Raw genomic sequence first — 26,341 nt, 5'->3', positions numbered from 1 at the left:
CGACTAGAAAATAGCTTTCCAAAGGCACATACACAAGTTCAAACCATCTTTTAAATGAATGGGTCAGTAGTGTGTTGATGATGGTGAGTGAGGTCCTTCTCACCCTGTGTCCACCCCACTCCTTCATTCATTCAACAAAAACTTACTTACCATCGTCTAGGTACCTGACACTGTGCATGAACTATGAACAAAGCAGAGAGAATCTCTGCTCGGTGGGTAACACAATTATAGAGCACCATGATTGGGCAAGTATAGGATGCTGTCTACTTCCACAGTAGAAGCATCAGAGATGTCCGAGGAAAAGCAGATTGAAGAGTCACGTCTATGTGTCTTAAGAAAAGAAGACAGCGTGAGTGATGTTCCCAAGAGTGGCACGCTGGCCTGGCCAGGTGAGTGATTCTGCAAGGAGGAGGCTGGAGAAATAGGCTGGGCCAAGTTGCAGAAGTCCCTGTTAAAGAGTTTGATCTTGATCAAGTCACTGAATGGTTTTGAGCAGGGTAGTGACATAAGCAAAGCTCTAATTTTAAAAGGACGTTCTGGCTACTGTTTAGAAATTTTAGCTTTTTTTTGGGGGGAGGGGCAAGATAAAAGTGTTCAGAGGCCAGGAGACCAGTTTAGAAACTGCTGTAATCCTCCAGTGGCAACAGAGAAAAAAGAGGGAAGACAAAGAAAATGATCATTCCATGCTCAAATGATCCTTTGTCCCTAATTCCCAATGGTTCAGTTCTAACTAACTCAATTTACAGAGACCAGCAGTGGCCCAGACCAAGTAGAAGTCTTTAGAATCATGTAGAGGTCTTACTCAAACTAAGTGAAACACAGATTTCATCTTTAGAAATAAACTGGAAATTCTCTTATTTCCTTTCAATAATATTTTTAAACAGCCTAGCATAGTGTTTGTACTTAATATGTATTCAGTAAATGACTATTGAAGAATCTATTAAAATATACAGATTTGATAATGGTAAGGTAGATTATCCAGGTAATACACAGAAAAAAAAAACTCAAGAAAAACAGTCCGGTACTAATATTAATGCTTGAGGGAAATAACATACTCATCACCATGAGCATTTAAATCTCTCTCTGACAGACTCACAGACTAAGAGAACAAACGTGTGGCTACCAGGGGGTAAGAATGGGGGGAAGAGACAGGGAGTTTGGGATTGACATGTACACTCTACCGTATTTAAAATGGATAACCAACAAGGACCTACTGTACAGCACAGGGAACTCTGCTCAATGTTCTGTGGCAGCCTGGATGGGAAGGGAATTTGGGGGAAAACGGATACACGTATGTATGGCTGAGTCCTGCTGTCCACCTAAAACTATCATAGCGTTGTTAATCTGCTACACCCCAAGATAAAATAAAAAGTTTAAATACATATATACGTGTGTGTGTGTGTGTGTGTGTGTGTGTGTGTGTGTGTGTGCAGGTATATATATATATACACACACACATACCTTTCTGGAGGATAATTCGGCAAAATCCAAAAGTGTTCAAAGAAAAACAGTACTATCAGGAATTAAGGGTTTTGATCCTGAGTAATTGCTCCATCTGCCATATTCCAGCTCAACAGACTGGCCAAGAAGAGACCACGGCTAATGTGAGAACAAAAGCCAAAGTCCTTACAATGGCCAACAAAGAGTCCTGTGTGATAATCTACCTCCTCTGCTCCTGCAGCTTCCTGATTCCTGAACGTGTCAAGCACAGTCCCTCTGAGGACACGTGGGAGGAGGGTATGGTGGCCATCCTGACCCTCTAGCCCAGCAGCTCCCCACCTTTACAGTTCACTGGAATTGCCTATGAATTTTTGAAAAATACGATGCCTGGCTTCTATCTTCAGATATTCTTTCTGATTTACCTCGCGAGGCAGTGAAACCTGGGCGTCAGGATTTTTAAAAGCTTCCCAGGTGACTGTACTGTACAGCAAAGTTTGAGAACTGCTGTTCTGGTTTACGCGCTCTTATAGCATTTGTTGCCGATTTGTACGCACATATCATGGCTTTGTGGACTTTGTTCACCACGGCCAGCAGGCTCATACAAAGTGACCTGCAAATTCATGGCGAACAAACAGCCTGTCCAGTCTGGTCTCTGGCTGTTCCTCCTGCCTCCCCTCTTGCTGACAGAGAGGTGCCCTCAACTCACAGTGTTCTCACTGCTGCCACGCCCAGTCTTCTGTCTAATGCCTTCGCACGTACTCCTTTATATTAAATATGTCTAACAAAGCCCTACCTTTCCTTGCTTAAACCCCTCTTCCCAAACCCTACCTCCAGGCTGAGCTTGACACCTTATCCTCTAGACGCAGAGACTGTTTCACATGCCTCTGTGATTCTGGGTCTCACGGTACATCTTAGTCACATACACGTCTGTCTTTAGACCAGCTCTGCCCACAGCATTTCTCCACGGTGATGGAAATATTCCTTATCTTCACTGACCAATACAGTAGTCATTGGCCACAGGTGGGAAATGAGTGAAAGGTGGCTCCTGTGACTGAGGAACTGAATTTTTAGTTTTATTTCATTTCAATTAAGCAACCACATATGGCTAGTGGCTACCACAGTGGTCAGCTCTGCTCTAGGCTGATGTCCTTTAGTGAATGATTTGTTTCTGTATCTCAGGACAAGAAATGATCAACAGTGATGGACAGTGGGCTAAAGACATGGATGGATGTGAGTTTGCTCTAAGATTACAATACTCCCCACTTTCACAATTTCTGGTGTACCCTCTGGTAGCAAGAAAAGACACACATTCTGAGGTACAAGTGAGGCTCAGCCAAGGGAGCAAAGGACTGGAGGAACCATTCTACTCTTTTGCCCAAATATATAATTCACACAGCATGAACTGTGGCCTAATAGCTGATTTTAACTATTCGACGGCACCTTTCAGAAGCTTGGGGGCAGCTCCCAACTAAGGACAGGTTAAATTTACAGAGCTTGCTCTGTGCTTTAGGAGTTAAAAGTACCATCAAGCTACTCAGACACAATTCAGACTCAAGTTCGCCTAGCCAAACAAAGCAAGTGTTACGGTCAGCTGCCTTAGTGACAGTCAAAACTTCCCCAGCACCTTCTCCGTGTAAGGCACATTTCTAAGCACCTTAGGACTATCGGCTCATTTCACCTCTCCACAATCCTGTGAGGTAAGTACTACTATTATTTCTATGTTACAGATGAGAAAACTGAGCACAGAGAGGTTAAATGACCAGCCCAAGTCTGCTTCCAGACTCTGAGCTCTTCATCTTTCACCTCAAAAAAAAAAGGCAACCTTTTGGCAGAACCAGGAATGACACTGAGGATGTTTCTAAAGGCCAAAAGCTAAGGCAACCCCAAAGAAAAACCCATCAGTGGCTCGGGTATCATTCACTGAGAGACCAGTGGTCCAAACAAGAGAGAAGTCTTGCACATGAAGGGAAGTAGACATTTCCAGTCCAGATCGTATCATGCACGTTGGTGGAAGCACTTAACAACTGCACCCGAGGATAATGCCGGCCAGGAGGGAGAAAAAAGAAAAGTGAGAAAAGCGAATAAAAGCTTATTCTCCATGTCAGTAAAATAGCAGTAATAAAACTAGTAAAATAAAAACCCTAACATTTTTCTAGACAAATCCCCAATCCGCCTGTTTAATAAGGAAGTAGTTCTTCAAGAGTCAAAGAAGACAAGTGCATTTACAGACTATCACCAAGGGACTGTGCAAAGTCTGGAAAAAAATGTCTGAAAACATACCCCCTCCACCCCCCCGCCTACCACCTACCACAATACAGGAAAACCCCTGAATCTCTCAGGAAAGGGAGGAGTAAGAACTAGTCTAAGAACCCAGAGGAGAACGAGGGTTCGGTTTAAGAAAGATGTGGTCACAAAGAAGGTTTCACAAACCATTCTGCCATGGGCACCAAAAAAGCAAATAGCCAGCATGACAGGGAGCTCTGACAACCTCACATGAGCTTCGGATTTGAGCAAGGCACCAAATAAGGAAAGGATTCTGGCCCATCGACTCCTAGGAAAAGTGTTTCAAGTTAAAAATGGTTATTCAGGTTTGGATGTGAACTTCTGTATCTGTTCTTTATCAGCAGAGGCACCTCTACACCTCACTGGCAGCCAGCAGTAGACTGGGGAAGAAAACGGCCGAAATAAAAATGGGTTACACAGGGATGACAACACGAGCTGACGCAGCCTGGCATTTACCTAGACACCAAAGACAAGGCCATAAACGTGCAACACAGAACGTGAGGGATCCCACATCCCAGCTGGACCCAAGCATCTCCAGGAGCAGGCAGGCTGTGATGTCACTGTTCCCCCAATAGCCAGAGTGCTCAACCTCGAGGCTGAAAACCACAGCACTTTTGGTGACAGACTCAGTTTCACTGTGACTGGAGGAAGGCCTGCTTCCATCTAGTTTTCTGTCAGTCATATCCTTTGGGTGCTGGTTCCCAGACTCAAAATATCTGGTTCAAAAGACATGGCAAACACTTTCAAATGTCTTATCTTTGATGCAATTCTCCTCTGTGCTCTCCTTATCCTCTCTCAACAAAGAAAATCAATCCTGGGCATGCCAGAAAGCGGGGAAATCACGAGCATTAACTTCTTCCGAACTTACTTACAGTGCTTTATCCCTCTCACTGCTCCTATTCAAAGTGTAGGGAGACTGTGAGTTTAGAGTTCAAAGGAAAGGGAAGCACAGAAACGGCAAGTCAAAAACCAGTTCCGCTGGACTACACAGTTTGCTTAGTCTGTGACAGTTTATCAGACTGTAGGGCTTTGATATAGGCCCTTTCCTGTATGTATACGACTCTGTAATACAGTTTTCTTTAAATTACCACAACCTCTTCCGCTGTCCCACAAAAAGCCTTTATTTCATGCCAACACCCTTTACCCCGTGTGTCCTAACCCCATCAAACTCTAACCTGAGGTGGTAAAAATGAAGGTGACCGTGCTGAAAGTCTGTGGCTCCACCCAGATGCAAGAAAGCTGCACGGGTGTTAAATACCAGAGCTGCTGATGGTGCAAACTGGATCCCATTTTTCAGATGTAGAAACAAGGAAAGAGCCTGAGAAACATGTTCGCAAAAATAAAAAGAAATTTAGGAATATGATCCAGAAAAACTGACTCCAAGTCTACCTCAGCCACAAGGGACAGCTTCTGAGGGCAGCACGGGCATCCACTAGAGTCTTAGCCAACCTTTTGATACATGTCACTTCAAAGTATTTTAAAAGCCATACTGTTTTACAGATCTGTCCAGAAGTCTTAAAGAAAACATGCCGAAGAAATTCCTCAAAGAGAATGTCAACTGACTTACAAATAGTTTGCTTTACAAATTAGGGCTGAATATCTCAGAGATTTGTGGCGCAAGTCAGCTCAAAATCTCATCAGATAGAGTAAGACTCTAGTATCTTTACCAAGAAAGACACACCCCAAAAAATGCAAATCGGCAGAGGTATTATTCTAAATCCTCTCTCCCATATGCTTCAGTAGTTGCAGTCCTACTATGCGTGTGAAGAGCAAGACTAGAACTTATTGCCAATGGTTACAACACAAAGCATAACTTATTCCCAAGCCAAGCTGGGCTTGGCTCAGAAAGCTTCCCAGAATGATGGAAGGCATGACTGTAGGATGACTCAACCTTTGCTAATGCATAAAATAAAGCAGAGAAGAACTATTTGAAGGATTCACTTCTAAGCTTGGGCCAAATCAAAAGCCTAGAAGTATCCACTGTGATGACTCTTCGGTTCCAGTGGACTGATTAGACAGCATCAGTGTGGACATCTGCACCATCGCCTAAAATGTTCCAATGACAGACTCCTGACTAAGAATCTCAGAAGCAAGCACCATGATTTTAATCCACGCCAGAAAATTCTGCTGCCCACACCTCCCTGAAGAGCTTGTTTCGTCTTCAGAATGAAGGACACGGCACTTTTCTGCGTAGCCTTCCTTGCTCACCGTGAGTTAATTTCTTTCCCTCTGCACTGCCTCTGCATGGTGTACATATTTCTATTCACACACAACACTTCGTTGTAAGTATTTATTTACATATCCATTTTTCTTACTATACTGTATCTTTGAAGGAAGGACTACTATTTATCATTTTCCTTTCTAGGTGCAGTGCCTAGAACAATGAGCAACATACAAAAATATTCACTAAGTATTTATGGAAATGACCTGAATGGGGACAGGAAAAATCCTGATCTGCTCAGAGATGATTAGCTGACCTGAGAAAAAGGCTTCACAACTGAACAAGCAAGAGAAAAGAGAAAAATGCCCATATAAAACTGAGAAGCAAGTTATTTAGGGCCACGTATAAAGGTATATACTGTACTGCAAGATAAAATTAAAAAAGAAAACAGAGGAGCCAGAGAGATAAAAGATTAGAGGTCAGGAGTAGTAAGGACATGACAAAAAAACCATGCCAGAAACTCTTGACACTTATAAAGCCAGTTACAAGTTCAGTTCTAACCTCTGGAATAATTACAGAATTATTCTGAATTAACAAATTAGTAAATGTGCATGAGGTTAAAAACAAAATACCAAAAACTCACCACATAACTATCTCTGATACTAAAAGCAAAAACTTCTCCCGCAGTTTCCACGAGACCTGGTAATGCAAACAGCAATAATTCCCTAGACCTCTTTATTGTTTTAATATAGGCTGATGATCTTACTGTTCATACTGTTCAACCAGTCCATCCTAAAGGAAATCAGTCCTGAATATTCATTGGAAGGACTGATGCTGAAGCTGAAACTCCAATACTTTGGCCACCTGATATGAAGAACTGAGTCATTGGAAAAGACGCTGATGCTGGGAAAGATTAAAGACAGGAGGAGAAGGGGACGACAGAGGATGAGTTGATTGGATGGAACCACCGACTTGATGGATGTGAGTTTGAATAAACTCCGGGAGTTGGTGATGGACAGGGAGGCCTGGTGTGCTGCCGTCAGTCCATGGGGTCACAAAGAGTTGGACACGACTGAGCGACTGAATTGAACTGAATGATGACTTTACACCAAAGTACAATTCAGTCAGAGCAATGCTACCAGGGCCCAACACGCCACCCGGGTGCACGTTCTGGGCCTGAATGACATGTGAAGAATGACATGTGAAGAGCAACAGGAGGAGAGACGCCTCACGATTCCCAGAGCAGACTCTCAATAAACCTTGAATCAGTAGAGAGAGAAAATAAAACAACTGGAAAAATCACTGAAACTCTTAATAAAAAAACTGTGTGGTAAATAGATTTTTACAGGGACTCGAGCATCAGAAAGCATCTCGATCGTATTTTAAGTTCCTTCTGGTCTAGAGAGCCTAAATACCAATACTTGGGAAAATAAAACTGAGCAGCAACTTCAATATTAAATATTTATGAGTAAAGGGAAACACTTTCAGGAGGGGAAATACCCAAGTTTCCCCCTGGAGCCAAACAAAGAGTCTGCCGACTGGGGTAAGATCACACGCCAAGAAGACAGCTATTTCACATTCTCTACCTTAGCCCAAACATCACACCCAAGGCAGCAAAAAAAGAGCAGACAGATGAAATCCTGGGACCTTAAAGAGTGGAGAGGGAAGGCAAATCACAGGACTGCAGATACATCTCTCCACGAGCACAGTCAGAAACTTAAAGAAACATAGGAAACTGGTGAGAAAGGCAACACGGAGAAAACAAAAAGGCCAGTGCAGTCTCTCCCTCCACCCCAGACAGAATGCTAGATAGAAAGTGAGCCGCTCCCACTCACTACTAGTAACATCGTCTCACTCCTCCATTCCTTCCTATAGCAGCTGCAGCTTGAACGTGGGTGCAGGGGAAGGGTCTCATTCTCACTTGGAATGAGAATTTCTTCGCAGGCTAGGAGCTGGATCCTAGGGGACGATTTATAGCACACCCGCACATACATTCCAGTTGGCTGGAAATCAGCAGCTGATTGCTCCCTTGTCTAACTTGGGGAGCAGCCAGAGGAGGACTTTTCTCAGTCGGCTCTCCCAGGCTGGAAAATTCTCTAACCCCAGAGTTCTGGCTTAAGTCTGGATATCAGGTTATTCAGGAGATGCCAAAACTACGTCTTTACATTGGCTTTGAACAAGTCTCTCAAGTACACCGTACAGATTCCCACAGATCTCAAAATCATCTGGACGTTAAGGTCAAAGATGGCTACTCTTCCTCTCACGTAGAGAGGAACATGCTTTTTAAGGGATGGCCAACATCAAAACAAACCTTTCACAAATCATACGCCAACTTGAATGAGTATCTTGAAGGGTGAACAAGCAACAAACATACTCATTAAATGGCTTCGTTACAACCTTTTTATTCTACACTGAAAATTCTCCTTATTCCGCCAGTGACTGGAATTCCCTCACTGTGGTTGATCCCTATGCCGTGAAGGACCAAATGCCAAGTCTGTTTCTCTGACTGAGAGGAAATGAAGGAAGAAACCTTAACAAGGTGTTTTTCTAATCTCAGTAGGTGCTAAATCAGTGGTTCGCAACCAAAATACTTCCACCCCTCCCAGGGGATACTTGGAAAAGTGGAGGCCAGACACTGGCATCTAGTGGACAGGCCAGGAATGCTAAACATCCCATGGTGCTGCTGCTGCTGCTAAGTCGCTTCAGTCGTGTCCGACTCTGTGCAACCCCACAGACGGCAGCCCACCAGGCTCCCCCGTCCCTGGGATTCTCCAGGCAAGAACACTGGAGTGGGTTGCCAAAACATGCCATGGTGACAGACCCGAAAAGTGAACTGTGTTTCCAAAAGGCAGAAACACCTCTGTTGAGAATCCATGTCCTAAAGGACGTCTGGGTTACCTGCCTTCACCCGTCCAGCTTCTGGAACAGTGGTGGGCCAACCTTTAGTTGGTACAGGGGTCAGGCACTAAACAGTTTAGGCCTTGTGGGCCACGTTCATCTCTCTGTCACATGTTCTTCTTTTTAAACAACTCCTTACATAAGAAGGTAATAAAGTAGTTCTTAGGGCTTCCCTGGTGGCTCAGATGGTAAAGAATCTGCCTGCAAGGCGGGAGAGACCTGGGTTCGATCCTTGGGCTGGGAAGATCCCCTGGAGGAGCACATGGTAACCCACTCCAGTATTCTCCCTGGAGAATCCCATGGACAGAGGTGCCTGGCGGGCTACAGTTCCCGGGGCTGCCAAGAGTCGGACACGACTGAGCTTAGGACTGCACAGTACAGCCTGCAGGCCACGGCAGTCTTGATGATCTGACTTATTACAGTCCATTTACATAGAGAGATGCTGACTAAAATAATATTCAATGCAGTGTGTTATCAGCAACTCCAATAATAAGCATTACAAGTTTATAAAGAAGGCAACAAGAACTTCAGAATTTAGTCTTGAAACTTAAGAACTGGGGCATGGACTCGACTTCTAACCAATCAGATAGTACTCTTCTCCGTCCCTGTGCATTTCAGTAGCAAGTTTTCTTGTGAATGTTCACATTTTCAAACATGTTACTGAAAAGAGCACAGGGGCAGCCTTTCTTCCTCCCTTCAGGATGTCTAACTTCCCATTCACTATGCGTGCCATGCGAGAAAGTCTCTGTAAAATTACTACTGTTAACATTTTCTAAAATGTCTAAACCAAACCAAAGCCTGGAAAATCTGACTGGTATCTGGGTCCTGACTTTCCGGATGGTAACTAAAGGTCACGTGGGGTGGAAAGTGGCCTGTGGGTAACACAGAATACACACAAGCACGCGAACAGGATATGTTGGTAATCCGGTTTCCTGAGACCTGGTGAGTTGTAAGAGTTCTCATCAACGCCCCTGGGGAAGACGAAAAACCTTAAGCTGGGAAATACTGGATTTTAAGCCAGTGTCCATTCTTAGAATTAGATTTCTGGCTGAAGCAGAATGAGGCAGGTCCACCTCTTCCTCACTGTACTTGTCTAAAGACATAAATTAAATAAACACAAACACTAAATGAAGCGAGTTTCTGACCAGGTTTCTTCACCATGTGGAAGCTGGTGTTTGCAGCATGGCTTATGTCACGTCTCAAGCCCTGAAAGATGAAGAGTGTGGTTTTGGTGTCTAACCAGCCTCAACTGCACCCTGGCACTCTGCTTCGTCCCCCTAGAGAACTGTGCTCTGCTAGAGGAAAGAAACCAACCTCACATCTTGAAACGAAACGGCTGGGATAAAAATAAAGCCCTGAAGTGGTTTGGTGACCGAGGTCATGTGAGGCATTAGGGTTTGCAGGTAGGGCCAATGTACTTTGAGAAACTTCCACTCACGGCCAACCACAAAGAGACAAAGACAGACGTCGGCCTGAGAGTCCAGCAGTGATCCAGGCAGGCAGGTCAGTCCTCGCCTGGTAGGGATGTTCCTCACCACACACTCATAGGATCAAGATCCAAAAAAACCCAGTCCCGGTTCTGCTTTTCTTTGACAATTATCTCACCAAGTTATCGTCGTGAGATAACTTTCTTATGGCATGAGAAAAAGAGCAAGGCTGTAGCCTTGTCCTGCAGAAAGAGACTCGGATGACCGTCACCACACGCTGTCAAATCTCAGTTCACAGAAAAATATTTTCAAATAGTTGCCAGGGTGGAGGAGACTGACATGGGGTACACACTGCAAACTACTTTACAAAAGGCAAGGACCACATCAACGACATGAGGCTAATACCCACAGCAAGCCTGAAAACATACACGGTGTCCACCTTACAGATATAAAATCTCTGTATGTATGAGGCAAAAAAATTAAGCCAACATTCTCTGCTGTGATGATATAATTATGGGGCAATGAAATAACTGAGTTACCAAGGACAAAACATTTACCTACCAGCATAGAGACTGAACTCTTCTCTATTATTGTAAATTAAATCAATGCTTGCGCTACCCAGAGGAAATCAGGTCAAAAGCTATTCTGACTTCATAGTGGCACTAGCATTACAAATGCCAACCTGAAGGATCATGATTCAACCCTAGGAACTGGAACTCACTCCAACACAAGGCAAGGCAGCCTGCCTTCTAACCATGCTCTCTCATCTATAGCTGTGTTCATGGGTGGGGGGCCAGGGGGTAAGGAGAAGGTGGAGGCATTAGACGTGTACCACCCACACATCACAGCCTTCTTCTGCACAGCGGTGGCAGCAACAGCAGCAGCTCAGGTGCACAAGCTATGCAAGGGGCACTGAAAAGCAAGACAAAGGATGGGTCTGAAGAAAATGCCACCTGCATAGCATACTTAAAAAAAAAAGCCTTCAAGCAAATCAAACAAGTTGAGCACATGAGACCTCTGTGCTACCAGGCCACCTGGCCTGGGTTTCTCACAGTGAAGCTGTGCTCCTTTGTCGGCCAATGTTCACATTGCTGGACTCTTGATTAAAGGCAAGGAAAAAAAAACATATACCTCATATAACTTCCAGCCTTGTAGAGCCATATATTCCGAGTCAGAAAGGAAACCATCAACTTATCACAGAGCCTTGAAGGAACTTATCACATAGTCTCGAAGGAAAAACCACCAGGGAAACATGGACACAGGAGATGCAGGCAGGGGCAGCACACAAAATTCTAGGCAGATGAGTCCAAAACCTTAGCAAACAAGGTTCTCACTCTGCCAGAAATTTCAGATTGTTACTCAAAGTCCTGGGCAAGGGGAAAACTACCTGAGATCAGAAAAGCTTATTCTAACCATCTAACCAGATGGTGGGTGGCATTCAGACTTCACAAAAACCAGCCTAAAACTTTTCAGTTCACACGCTTAGGCAGTGTAACTTCTCACTTTTCACCAAGCTTGGCTGCAACAGGATGTTGAGGAAAGAGCTCTGTCCCAGAGCTCTGCAGGTAGGCCTCAATTCCCACAGGCACAAATTTCATTAGGAAACAGAAGTGATACCTTTGGACTCCCCAGGCTCACCACTGGGCAGCAGACAAACGGCAAGCCAGCGGGCAGCAGGATGCACTGCTAAGTGGGTCTTGGGTCAGCACCAGTGACAACGTCCCCAGCAAAACACCTATGGCCCAACGACGAAGGCACTTCCCTTGTGCCCAAGTCAGGCCTGGCTGGATGTGCCTGGCAATCCTAAACGGAATCTCTGAGAAACAACCTAAACAGGTCCTAAAAAACCTGGACTGTAATGTCTTACTTTGGTGGCCCTTGGGGAGCATGGATCACAAATCAAATGCCTGCACTGGCAAGGTGGGCGGTGTAAGCAAGCAACACGTGAGCACAGGAGGGGACGGGCTAGTGACAAACTAAGGGAGAGCAGGCCGCTCAGCTCTGGCGAGTTGTTGCCAGATCTTGATTTATTTTTTTTGAGAATTAGCTGGCAACTTATTGCAATTTTAAAATAAAACCAACAAAATCTATTTGTACCTGAACTCTGGTTATTGAACTAATCAGACACCTCCTGACACAGTACAGAATGAGGCACACAGTCCCACCAGTGAAGTACTCTTGCCAAAAAGGCTCAAAGTGTCACACCATGCTTTTGTGTTGACTCTCATTTAGAGTTATATGGGGATAGAGGAAGAGGTTAGATGATACCATGAGGAAACAGAGACAAATCCAGAAATGTGGAAATGCCACAGGACAACTGACCTGCTTCTTTAAGCAGCAAGTGACATGAAGAAAATGTTTAAAAGGGAAGGCAGAGCTGGTCTTAATTAAGAGAGACTTAGGAGACAACATAATATAGATCTTGAGTTGAACAAACCAACTATAAGAAGACATTTGATAGATAAATTGGGAAATGAAATTATAGATCAGATGTTGAATGACACCAAGGAAAGGCATGGGAATGGCCCTGTGATACTTAAGAAAACGTCCGTTATTTTTTTTAAAGGCATGTAGGGAAGTGGAATATGTACGGATGCAGTGATGTGATATCTAGGATTTGCTTTAAAATACTTCAGCAGGGAATGACCGGAGAAGAAGCCAGAACAAATGTAGAAAATATGGGTGACAGGTATGAGGGTTCGTTATGCTATTTTCTTGTGTGTGTCTGAAATTTTTCATAATTAAATAGAACTCCTCAGATCAAATGAACAGTCTGCATTTAGACAGTGGGCTGTCAGTTTGTGAATTATCAAGCCTTATGGTTCACTTTGGTTAGAAACTGAAAAATGCAAAATCAAACCTAATAGCTTAAAAGAGCATTATAACAAAAACATGTCAGTAACAAGTACTACCACTGTACGAGAAGTTACAATGTGCCACTCACTGCTCTACGTGCATTATCTCATTTAGTCTACCGTTATCACCCCTTACAAATGAGGAAACCGAAGCACAGTCAGATTAAAGAACATGCCCAGAGTCTCACAGCTAATAACTGATAAAGCTAGGACTTAACTGAGGACTTCCCCAAACCCAAGCTGTTAACCTCTGCACTGTCCTGCCTCTGACATGTAAGATGCTGAACAAAACTAACGAAAGCTAACAAGCTACCAAATCCTAAAGAGATATAATGGACTTGCAGGCTATCACTCATGGAAAGATCTCTTAACTCCCAAGTCCAATAGTGATATTAAAAAAAAAAAAAAGCAAAGATGAATAACAGTATGTATGACATACCACTAACGGACGATCACATATCTACCTGATAAATACCTGCATGCTCAGTCACTCAGTTGTGTCTGACTCTTTGAGATCCCATGGACTGTAGCCTGCCAGGCTCCTCTGTCCATGGGATTTTCCAGGCAAGAATACTAGAGTGGGTTGCTGTTTCCTCCTCCAGAGGATCTTCCTGACCCAGGGGTCAAACCCGTGTCTCCTGTGATTCTTGCATTGGCAGGAGGATTCTTTACCACTGAGCCACTCAGGAATCCCTCTTATATATATATAGAATTTATATTTTATATATAGACATACAAACTATATTACCCCATTCAAAAATATGTCTTAATTAAAATATCTAAAAAAGCAACCACTCCTTTACTAGATCTTCCAATCCCTTTTCCCACCCACCTAGAAACCAACCCCAACATAACTGCCTAGAAATTTCCCCAACAAGAATCCAGCTTCCCAAACAAGGTCATAAATTTTATAAGCCCAGGGAGCCTCACTTTAATCCTTTATGCCCCAATTTATTCCTCACTCAAGATGCTTCCCCATGAAATGTATCCTTTCAGACTCAATCTTCCAAAAGCAATAATCAGTCCTATTAGATGCCTAACCTTTCTTGAACTCTTCCTTCTTCATGTGGCTTGAGAAGCTTCTCTTTATGCACGAGAGAGGACATTACGGTTGTCACTCTAACTGCGCTACTTTGATGAAGACCAAGATATGGATAACTCTGTTGACCTAAGAAATTAAAATACCACTTTCCCAACCAGACTCTAGGTTAAAAATTAGGCACGGATTTTTCTCTTCTGATTTTTCAGCATAATGAGCATGAGACGTTTCTGATCTAAATGCCAGGAAGAGCATACCCTAAAATGTTAATAACAGTTACCTCTAGGTGATAAAACATAGTGTTTCTTGGCATGTTCAAACTTTTTACAATAAACATGTGTTGGCTTTGTGAACTTTTAAAAGCCATAAAAATATAAGTATGAAAAAAAACTTTGCCCTTCTTAATTGAAGCCATTAGCAATTTCCTCCAACCACCAAGACACAAGAGACACTAGTACCTTCTCCACGTTCATTAGTTCGCCTAAAGCACAATCTAAAAGAGTAGTCCTTTTAATCAGCAAACTGCAGGGCAAAAAAATTCAGTCAACTTTCACCCTACCAAACTTAATGAATGGAATGGTACTGCTTTTGTTGAATTAGCAGTGCAGACACGACAAGGAAACAATGAGAAATTCCAGAAACAAAATGTTATTTCCAGAATCCAGAAGGATGTTATGAGACCAACCTCCTGATCACCACGCCCATGTATACCTACAGCACCAAACCAGAGAATGGTTCTTGTGGAAGGTTCAGTCTTTCTACCACTCCAGCTTTCTCACATCCTCCTCCAAATTATCACAGATTCAGATACCCTGCAAACCCTCTGCTGTGTCCATAGCCTCTGTTTCTGCTCAGGCTGTTCCTCCTACTCGGAACATTCTCTTTCACTCTCCTTAGTTAACTTTTCTTGGAATCCTTCTGAATTGGCCCTTCCTTTCCCCACCACAACCCATGCCTCCACTTGGACTGGACTATGCCCTTCTCTGTGCTTCCACAGCACCCAAGACATACTCCCTCACGACACTACGATAGGCGGTCCTCACATCTGTGGATTTTGCATTTGTGAATTCACAGACTCACTAAAACTTATTAGTAGCACCAAAATCAATAGTCACGGTGCTTTCACAGTCATTTGTGAACATGCACAGAGCAGCAAAAAAACTTGAGTCGCCTGATAAGCACATTCCCTGCTGAGACTGAGCAAGGTGATTCTCTCACACTTGAAACAAGTGTCCTTTCTGTGGCCTGTTTAGTGCCACATTTTCCACATTTTTATGCACTGATTAAAATGGTCCCCAAGCACAGTGCTGAAATGCTAATATTCCTAAACACAAGAAGGCTGTGATGTGCCTTAAGGAGAAAATACATGTGCTAGGTAAGTTTGCTTGGGCATGATGGGTGCTGTTGGTTATGAATTCAATGTTAATGAACCAACAATATATTAAATAAGGTGTCTTTAAACTGAAACATAGACGTGTACTGATCAGTAGATGAAAATCTTGTAACCAGAGGCTCATAGGAACCTAACCCTGAATTTCCCTTAAGAGCGTTCAGTACCTGCTCAGTCAATGTCTATGTTGACTTCACAGAACATAACTACCACAAACAACAATAATCAACTGTTGACGGAAACATTCTCTTTATGGAGCCATTCCTCCCACTCACCCAGAGGCTGGCAAACTAGGCCCGCAGGCCAAAGCTAGCCTGCCACCTGTCTTGGTAAATAGTTTTACTGCAACACAGCCATGCTCATTCATTTACATTTTGTCTGTGGCTACCTTGGCACCAAAACAGCAAAACTGAGTAATAACAGAGGCCATATGGCCTACAAAATCCAAAACATTTACTATCTGGCCTTTCATAAAAAAAGCTGGCTGACCCATGAACTAGGCTCTAAACACTTTGAGGAAATAACAATGTTGCACTTATCTTTATGATCTTAGCACAAAACTGGCACAACAGTACAGGTTAACCAGTCTGGTTAAGCACTAGACCCAGAATTTAGTCTTCAGCTCTAAAAATTCAGGGGTAACTGCATTAAATTCCAGATCTGAATAAATCCTGGGGAAAAAAAAAAAAAGATACTATGCAAAGAAATAAAATAATGGAATGTGACAGAAGGATGAGGAGCAAAAAAAAAAAAAAGACCAAGGCAAACAATATAATTTGGTGGGTGAAATAATAAGATTCAAATAAGGAAAGGCCTAATGACAAGTATTAGTAGCTACTGAGATTCAGTCTAGTCTGACCCTCCAAAAATATTTCAGAGGAGCCAAAGAGAAGGTCTGGCGAGAGCTTGGCCAAATATACAATGACATTTACCTTGTCTAAAGACATATTTCTACATACAGCACCAAGGGTGTTATACATACAACAATCACAATGGGTTGAGGAAAATGCTGAGCATGGCAAACCAAATCATGCCACAACAGAACTCACTGAAGTCTGAGAGACAAACATCTAACGAACAGCTCTCACTATCATCTGCTCATTCTTTACCAGCAGATGGACACATGCTACACTGCATTCGAGATGTTGATAACAGAGCAATCAGGTCTCAGAAAATCCTCAGCATTTCCAACAGACTCTCACCTTTCAGTATGAACATTATTTCTGATGCCATCATTTAATATCCTTAGATTAACGCACGCTCAGCGACAACTCATTTGCTAAATAGGACACTTTCCTGATTTTCAAAGGGAGCTGAGACACAGCAGAAGGCATATTCAGTAAATAAAGAATGCTTGGAACCCTAGTGACACTGAACTGGGAGTGGCCTAGCTGGCAGGGAGACAGTTTAAATATGAGGCGCAATAGTTTCAGAGGATGCCACTTACAGCTGGGGCTGGCAGTCCCTCCCCAGGTTGCATGTTTAACCCAAACCACATCTCAAGGCTGAAAACCAACAACCCACAAGCTAACCTCCTGCAGCCACTCAGAAAGAAAGCCAAAGCTCACGCTTGGCAGAGAGAGAACAAACTAGTTTGGAGCTGACTATCATTACTAACAACCACTTGAAGCCAAATTTTCTGTTTCTTATTCATGGATCTCAATTGTAGCAACTGTAGAAGTCTGTGCTAGAAACTCTCCAGGAGTTGTCAAAGGAGCAACTTCTGTCAAAGCTAATCACTCAAAAAGGACAACTGAAGTGAATAAGCAAGTAAAACACAAGCAAATATTTAAATTACACAGATAAATACATGGCATACACGTTTATAATAAAATATCATACAGCCATACTAAGGACGTACTAAAAAAAGATATTCTTGGGCAAGTGGAAACACAGTTCTGCTGTAACCCTTATTTTGAAGACATAAATGTGTTCCATCATGATCAACCTATTAGGGAACAATGTGAGTCTAACACAAACTTTTATTTTGTTCAGGAGAAACAACAGGTAAACACAGAAAACTCCACCCAGCTGAACGGAGCTGCACAGGAATACACAAAACACACACACCCCCCAAGCATTCACCAGCTCCTGCAGTTCACCACGTGTGCTTGCATTGTGAGCCACGCCTAAGCCCATCTGGCGTTCTACCTGCAGGTCCAATTTCAAGTGACTCTCCTTCTGTCATTTCACAAGAACTCACAAGCGGCAATGCTTCCAAACCCACTTCTACAAGTAAACTTTATGTCTTTTTCAAGATAGTATGTACATACTCCTTAACCAATGAACATGGAGAAAACACAACAACTGTTTTCTTAGGTTCTTATCTCTTTTTTGAACTATGTCACTGAGGAAGCTTTTGAGTGTTATTCTCCTAACCCCATTTTCCCCGTCAGCTCTGTGGTTTTTATCGTGCAATTTTGCATAGCACAGTGATTTTTAGGAACGCAGGTATTACCTTATAGCAGAAGTGACTATATGTATGTCCAGTGGATAATTCAGAAAAGCAAACTGTATGCTGTTTATATATAGTATAAACCCATTTTTGCTTAAAAATACATTGCATGTGTCTGTAGGCACGTATGTATACATACACACACACCTGTAAAAATTTAGAAAAATGTCTGAAAGAACTTCCAAATAGTTAATAGTGGTGCCTCTGAAGGCAAGAAAACAAGTGAATCTCATTTTCAACTTTGTTTTTGTTTGACTTAGATTCAGTGAATTGGTGTTATCTCTGCAATTAAAAAAGAAAAAAAAAAACTTTTCCTTTAAAAAACAAAGAAAAAAATTAACAAAAAACAAATTAAAAAAAATATGTTTCAACATTAAAAGTGTTGAAAAGAGTGATCATTATATAATCTGATTATGTGATTCCCCTGCTTAAAGTCCTTAATATTAGATACTCAAACTCCTCAATATTTATGAAGAACCTGGCCCTTCCTAATTCTACAGTTTCATCCCTCACTTTTCCTCCCCTCCTTTATATGCTCAACTAAGATTTATTTAGAATCTTCTATACGCAAGCACTGGGGATAAGGCAATGAACAACCAAATATGGACCCCACTTTCACAAAGGCTTGAATCTAACAACAGAGACTTCAACCAACAAGAGAAAAACTGCATCTAAAATTACTTAATTAGGGCTTCCCTGGTGGCTCAGTGGTAAAGAATCTGCTTGCCAATGCAAGAAACATGGGTTCAATCCCTGGTCCGGGAAGATCCCACAGGTCAAGGAGCCAACTTAGCCTATGGTCCACAACTACTGAGCCTATGCTCTAGAGCATGGGAGCTGAAATCACTGAGCCCACATGCCCTAAAGCCTGTGCTCCACAACAAAAGAAGCCACCTCAATGAGAAGCCTGCACAGTGCAACTACAGAGTAGCCACCACTTTCGGCAGAGAAAAGCCTGCACAGCAACAAAGACCCAGCAGAGCCAAAAATAAATAAATAATTACTTAATTAGAAACATGGCATTACAAAACGGAAACAGCCAGGCTCAGGGATCAGGAAAAGCTTCCCTGGAAAAGGGAAGTGGTATTTACTCTGAGAATTTAAGGATGAGTCAGAGTGGAGCTGATTAAGAGAGAGCAGAACTGCAGGCAAAGACAATGTGTCATAGCCAAGGGCAGAGATGCAAAGACAATGTGTCATAGCCAAGGGCCAGAGAAGAAGCTGGGCCCTTCAAGGAAGGAGCCAGTATAGCCAAAGGACAAGAACAAAGTCGGGGGTGGGGGCAGTGGAGAGGTTAAAGATAAGGTTAGAAGTAGCAGAGGCCAATCTTGCAGGGCCCAGTAAACTATTTTAAGGAGTTTGGACCTGATTCTAAGAGCAAAGAGAAACAACTGAAGACTGTCAAAGAGGGAAGTGGCATGATCAGAAATGTGTACCTGGAAGCTCATTTGGGTTACTACCTAAAAAGAAAGGCCTAAGGAGGACCAGGAATAAATATGGGAAGACCATTAAGAGCTTTCAATAATCTGTGGATTACTGAAATGATGAATGACAGCTTAGACCAGGACAGTGGTAGTAGAAATAAGAGAAAAGTAGATGGATTAAAATTATGTTTAGGAGGCAGAGTAATAGCCCTTGGTATTAACTGAAAAAGAAGGGGTAAAGGATGACTCACATCTCCAGCAAGAGCACTGCTCACATTCTAGCCTCCAGCCACACTGAATGACTTGCAGCTCCCTAAGCCTTCATGCCTCAAGAGTAGAAATGCCCTGACATCATCCTTCAGCTGCAAATTGCCTCCTCAGTCTAGCCTTCCTTAACTGTACCCCTTAGGTGCCTTTAATTCCTGTTCCCATAGCCTCTCATGCTTGCCTTTATCACAGCACACCGCATTATAATATAATCAAATATTTATGTTTCTATCTTCCCCACATGACAGAGTGCTCCTTAAGGCTAGAAATCATCTTTGGTTATTTTCATCTCTGCATTTCCAAAGCCTAATTACTCAAATGTCTGTGAATAAACTCTCACTTCTCATCCAATGTATGTTCCTGTTCTGGGGAACAGAGAGTGAACTGAGTTCTTGAGGCCCGCTGTATCAAAGAAAAGGATATGGGAAGATGACCTGGGCCTGAGAAAACAGTCAAAAAAGGCAGTGTGGTTTCCTAGCTGGACAGAGAGCTATGAAACTGTAGGCTTCTTCCTCCTGTGCTGGTATTACAGAACTAAGAGTCCAAACCCAAAGATGTAACTTTAAAAGAAATTAAGGGAAATGATTACTCCAGGATTATGCAGAGGCTGAAAACATACAAAGAGCTTCACCAATCGTTCAGAAAACAAATTACCACATTTTACTCTGCATATATATGTAATTATTTGAAATTTTTACTAAAAATACATTAATATATTACTTGCATAATTAAAAATGTACTAAATATAATAAAATGTAATGGCTCAAACGTGTAGCTGAAAATGCCTCTCTTAGATGCACGTAGAATAAAAACACATGCCATATGATCCAGCAATCCCATTCCTGGGCATATATCCAGACAAACTCTAATCTGAAAAGATAGACGCGACCCAATGTTCACAGCAGCCCTGTTTACAACAGCAAGACATGGAAACAACCTAAAAGTCCGCTGACAGATGAATGGATAAAGAACATGTGAGCGTGTGTGTGTGTGAGGGAACAGCACCCAGCCATGAAAAGGAATGAAATAATGCCACTGCAGCAACATGGATGGACCCAGAACTCATCATACTAAGTGAGGTGAGTCAGAGAGAGAGACAAACAACATGTGATATCACGCACATGTGGAATCTAAAATACGACACAAATGAACTTAACTACGAAACAGAAACAAACTCACGGACATAGAGAACAGAGTTGTGGTTGCCAAGGGAGGAATGGCGTAAGGGAGGGATGGATTCAGAGTTTAGAGGTAGCACAATCAAATGCTTATAGAATGGACAAATAACAAGATCTAACTATATAACACAGGGAACTACATTCAATATCCTGTAAGAAACCATAATGGAAAAGAATATGAAAAAGAATATATATATATATACATAAAACATATAACCAAATCACTCTGCTGTACACCAAAAACAAATACGGCATTGTAAGTTAACTATACTACAATTAAAAAATAAAAATAATTTAAAAAGAATAAAAATACAAACTTACAAACATACTACTTAAAAAAATAAATAAAACCCCTAATGGAAGACAGAGATCTATAAAACATTAATTATAACTTTAATGAGGGATACTCCCTAAAAAATGCCATAAAATACTTTCTCAAACTGTCATTGTTGCTTTCATTTTAAAGACACACAGTGGAGCTAATCCCATAGAACAGTTTGTCTCCCATTCAAGTAGACTTCCGGTCTAAGGTGGTACCATCCAAACTAGAAGCGGCAGCAGTGAGGATTCTGCCACAGTAGCAACCCCTCTGAAGCACCCTCACGTCCTGGGGCCCCATGCACACCATGGCACACAGGAAGCTGGTAGTTTCGTTTATAAGCAATGACTTCTTCCCAAGTCATCAAGAAAAGAGCTGAAGACCAAAGACAGAGGAAGATAAAGGGAATTCTAAATTAAACCCTGAAGGATGAGTCCTCCTATCCCACCACCTTTGACTCATTCTTAGCAGACAGCCAACCCTCCAACTTCAAAGAGGAAACAGACAACATGAAAAGGCCATCCTTCACCTTCCTCCTACAATACTCACGATCTTACCTGCACCCCCCGTTATCCATTCCTCTTTTCCCTCAAGCACAAGACGGATCTCTCTTTTTTTTCCGCTATCCCCCTCACCTGTGCTCTGGATCCTACTCCTTTCTCATCATTTGCAAGGACATTTTCCTGCCATTTACCTCCTTTCTTTCATAGGTCTTCAACCTATTTATCATTATGTCCCTTCCTTGAGTAGCTGAATCAACTCTCTCTCATGACTTTAGTATCTCTATAAGAGGATGCCTTCAAGTATCTTCACCTCTGGCCCAAATCACTCTCGAGTTTCAGATATTTGATAGTCTCTAAGTATCTGCACGTCAATGTCCTACAGAAATTCCAACATGTCCAAAACTAAACTCATCGTATTTTTCTTAAAACCAATTCCACCTTTATTCTCTATCTCAGGGAATGGACCAGTTCACCCAGTTCTCAAGTCAGAAACCTAAGTGCTACTTCTCTCAGCTCCCATGCCCAATTAAGCCCTTTGGATTCAACCTCATTAATATACTCTGTTCACTTTTCCCCATCTCCAAAGCCGTTTCCTGGTTCAGTTCCTTCTCACATCTCACTTGGATTACTGTTGCACCCTTCTACTCTCCTTATTTCTAGTCTTACTCTTCTCCAAACTTTCCACAAAACATCCAGAGTTCTATTTCTAAAATGCACACCTGACATTTCCCTATTTAAAGCACTCAATGGCTCCCTATGACTTTCTGGGTAAAAGGTCAAACTACTTATTGTATGACCTTTCAAGACCTGGTCCCAGCTCATCTAGCCATTCACTGTATAAGTTTTGCTCTCAGGGCACGATAAACCCGCCATCTGCAATTTTCCAATTACTGTGTCCTCTCCCTAGTTTCAAATATCCCACCCAGAATCCTAAAGCATCATACTGATGACTACGAACCCAGGGCAGCAAAAAACTTTTAATTCTAAATTCATCTTCATCTAGAAAAGCTTTTACTAAATTCTGTAGTGCCACACAGTGGTGAAAGAGGGAAGCGCATAGTAAAGATAAAGGAAATGTAGGTGGAGGACATGTATAGAGCATCAGGGAGCCTGAAGTGGTCTGACTCCCTGAGATGAATGGGAAACGTCTGCGCAGTGCTCCATGGCTCCATGCACCAGGCTCTCACGCCTACTCAGCTAGTCGTGCTCATGACATCGCTCCCAGGAACTTACATCACTGGGGCTTAGGCTGCCCAGCCCATTCTCCTGCTCAGAATCCTTCCCAGACTCGGTGCCCTGGGAGGACCGGGGATGGGATGGATGAATCCAGATCTCCAGGCGAGTGGTGTCATCTCCTACATGCCGGAAAGTGGATTTCTTCCCTTTCCGCCACTGGTCAGGGCTCAGCTCCAATTCTTCGTGTTGCTTCTTTTCCATCTGTTCCGCCTGTATGACATACAAACATGTAAGCTCAGACTCTCCTGGTATTCAGCCAATAAAGAGAAGTGCTCATCTCACCTGAGCTTGTTCGCTAAGAACTGTAAAAAGTAAAGACTTAGCCATAGTTCCAAAGTACAGAGTATCATCTGTTTTGTCTCATAAAAGCTACTTATTCTGTAAACCATATGCTGTGGAACACGTACACCCAAAGGCCCTCGTGGAGCGCTCTCCTAAAGACGAGTTTGGCTCTGCACAGAGACTGACTCTATGGCACAGACCAACAGCACCCCTTGAGGACACTGAGTCATTTCCTAAAGGACACAGAGACAGTAACAGAAATGCATTCTTCTAGGAAGAAATGATTTTGCCTGCATCCCTACTCACCTTCCGTTTGGTCTCTTCAAACAAGCTCATGAGACTCTCCTTGGCAGTCAGGATAGGGTTGCTGGCAGCTAAACTGCGCATATAATAATAGACAGCATCCAGCTTCCTCCTCTGCAGAAAGAGGTCAGAGACACTGAGTCAACCAGTTCTCTTCCAGACTCCAGCCTGAGTCAGCCAACCCAGGAAACCCTACCATCCTTCCCAAGCTGTGAGGAATTCCAACAAGAAAATGAGAAAGCTATCCATAGAAGAAGCCACGGTGATGACAACAGAGCTCTCTTCTCACCCAGGACTATGTCTACAATGTGAGCTACTCTTAAAGCCACACACTCAAAAGCAGGGGAAAAGAATAAAAAGCCTTACAAAATATGAAAGCAATTACATTTTCTCTTCAGAGAAAGAAAATGGTCAGCATGTACTAATTACTATCATATTTAAATTATAAATAACAATGGCAATATCACTGATTAAGCGTAACTGTGAGGCAAATGATGAGCACTTCAGAAACAGTATTTCCAAACCCAAGGAAACTGCCCCGTAGACATTATTATTTCCATTTTAACGATGAGGAGACAGGAGTTCAGGAAGATTATTATATAACTTGGCCAATAAGGTCTCAAAGCCAAACCTCTGAGAAGCTAGTATTTGAACCAAGGCCTCCCTGGCTCCTAAGTTCATGTTTGCACTACAAGGTACTGACTCTACTGAGGAAAGGAAACTATGGCTCAATGCATTCAGCAAATAAACACTTCAAGTCCAGTTCTACAACCAATTAATAAGGAAATCAAAGGGAGAGGGTTAGAAGGAAAGAAAATCAAAAGCCTTTCTATCTATCATATACATCTTTACCCTTTCCCTGTCTCGAAATGTACCTAGACTACTATTTCCTTCTCTCCCCAGCACTTACTTACTCTTTAAAAGTGCCCCCTTGCAATCATCTAACATGGTTAAAGATACACATTCTAAGCTCGACTGCCTGAGTGTGAATTTGGTCCTGCCACCAATTAGGTATAAGCCTAAGAAAGTCAACCTAGAAAAATTTCCTTATCTGTAAAATGAAGATATTCACCAACATATATGGCTCCTGAAAAGAATAAAATTCGCATAATTGTTCGTTTAACAGAATATCTGATACATGGTTTCAGTCAGTTAAATGAAAGCTATCTTTAATGTTATTCTAATTATGCCACTCCCGTGATTTTACAGTAATTGATCAGTCCCACAATGATTTTTTTCATATTTTAACATCTCTGAAATCAAGATACAACTCACAATCAATATCTACCATCATCTTACTTTAGCTCACATTTTTCCTTCTTAGTGGCATAGAAAATTATATTTCCAACAATCAGTTGCATCATATGCTATCAAGTGCAACTTGTACTGTTGTCTGTACACACTTGTCTTCTCAATGGTTTTTTTTCAGGACAGAAACCGTATCAAATTACCTAGCAAAACCTGCACAGCATGTTCTCAGCAAATACTTGGGATCCACTGAAGGAAAAGTTACAGAAAAGTTGAGAAAGTGATGTTAAAAGACAATTAATTGAGTTAAGACAGAGAAAGAAAAAGAGGGACAGAAGAAAAGAACTTGCAAAGAGTACTAACCTAGGTCAGAGGTCCATGAAAAAAACACGTAACAATTTAATTTGTGTGGCAACAAACCACTGAGGGAAGACACAAGATTAATACTCAAAAATCAGTTGTATTTATGTATATTAGTAATAGACAATCTGAAAAAGAAATTAGGAAATAATTCATAATAGCATCCAAAATAACAACATACCTTATTTACACCTTAGGAATAAATTTAACCAAGAAAACGCAAAACTTTTAAACTGAAAATGACAAAACATTTCTGAAAGAAATCAAAGAAGACCTAAATAAACGGAAAATATCCTATGTTTTTGCAGCAAAAGACTTAGTGCTGTAAGGACATAAATAGACCAAAAGCCCTCTAAAGACTCAATGAATCCTTATCAAAATCACAGTGACTCTTTTGGCAGAAAAGAAAAAGCTGATCCTAAAATCTATATGGCTTTCCAAAAAACCCCAGACCACCAAACAATGCTGAAAAAGAACAAAGTTGGAAGACTCACATACCCCAGTCTAAAAACTTACCACAAAGCTACAGTAATTAAAACAACATAGTATTCTCACAAGAGAGAGAATTGAGAGTCCAGGAGTAAATTTATCATACATTAACTGACTTTTAAAAGTATTAAGACTATTTAATGGGGAAAGAATAATCTCAACAAATGATGCTAAGGGAATTAGATTGCCACATGCAAAAGAATAAATTAGACCCTTACTTCACACCATAAATTAACCAAAAATGGATCAGTGACCTAAACAGAGGAATTAAAACTATTTTAATAGTTTTCTGCATTTTCGCTTAAATAAATAAGAAACCTTAACTTTTAATTTGGTTAAGCGTTTCTTAGCTATGACATCAAACCACAAGCAACAAAAGTAAAAATAGATAAACCACGCTTTATCAAAATTAAAAACTTTGTCGAAAGGGCACTATCAAGAGAGTGAGAAGACAACCCGTAAAATGGGAGAAAATATTTATAAATCACGTATCTGATTAAGGTCAGACTACGTAAAGAATTGCTACATCTCAACAATCAAAGAGACAACTCAGTTTAAAATTATGCAAAGGATTTGAACAGACTTTTCTCCAAAGAAGATACACAGATGGCCAACAAGAACATAAAAAACCAGTACTCATTAGGGAAATGCAAGTCAAAACCACAATGCCATACAGCTTTGAAAGCAATTAGGTTGGCTACTATTCAAAAACACACACACACAACAAAAAATAGTGTGCTTTAGCAAGGACGCAGATAAACTGGCATCCTTGTGGGACTATAAA

General features: G+C 41.9%; 1 protein-coding gene across 3 annotated transcripts in view; it reads right to left on the bottom strand.

The window, feature by feature from the left end:
- SMG6 (SMG6 nonsense mediated mRNA decay factor) overlaps positions 1–26,341 on the bottom strand; it is a 201,254-nt gene that overhangs the window by 160,559 nt on the left and 14,354 nt on the right. For 2 of the 3 annotated variants that reach the window (XM_010861313.1, XM_010861312.1), the window contains exons 7-8: positions 23,464–23,574; positions 22,873–23,085 (exon numbers count right to left, since the gene is read on the bottom strand). In XM_010861313.1, coding sequence (XP_010859615.1) covers positions 22,873–23,085; positions 23,464–23,574 — 324 coding nt within the window. Of the gene's footprint in view, positions 1–17,644; positions 18,813–22,872; positions 23,086–23,463; positions 23,575–26,341 lie in introns of those variants that run through there. The other variant, XM_010861316.1, reaches the window with a different exon arrangement.

The sequence above is a fragment of the Bison bison genome, unplaced genomic scaffold (assembly GCF_000754665.1).
Source record: "Bison bison bison isolate TAMUID 2011002044 unplaced genomic scaffold, Bison_UMD1.0 scf7180017864472, whole genome shotgun sequence".
Taxonomy (NCBI): domain Eukaryota; kingdom Metazoa; phylum Chordata; class Mammalia; order Artiodactyla; family Bovidae; genus Bison; species Bison bison.
The sequence above is the reverse complement of the archived record's forward strand: the minus strand, read 5'-3'. Positions and strand labels throughout refer to the sequence as shown.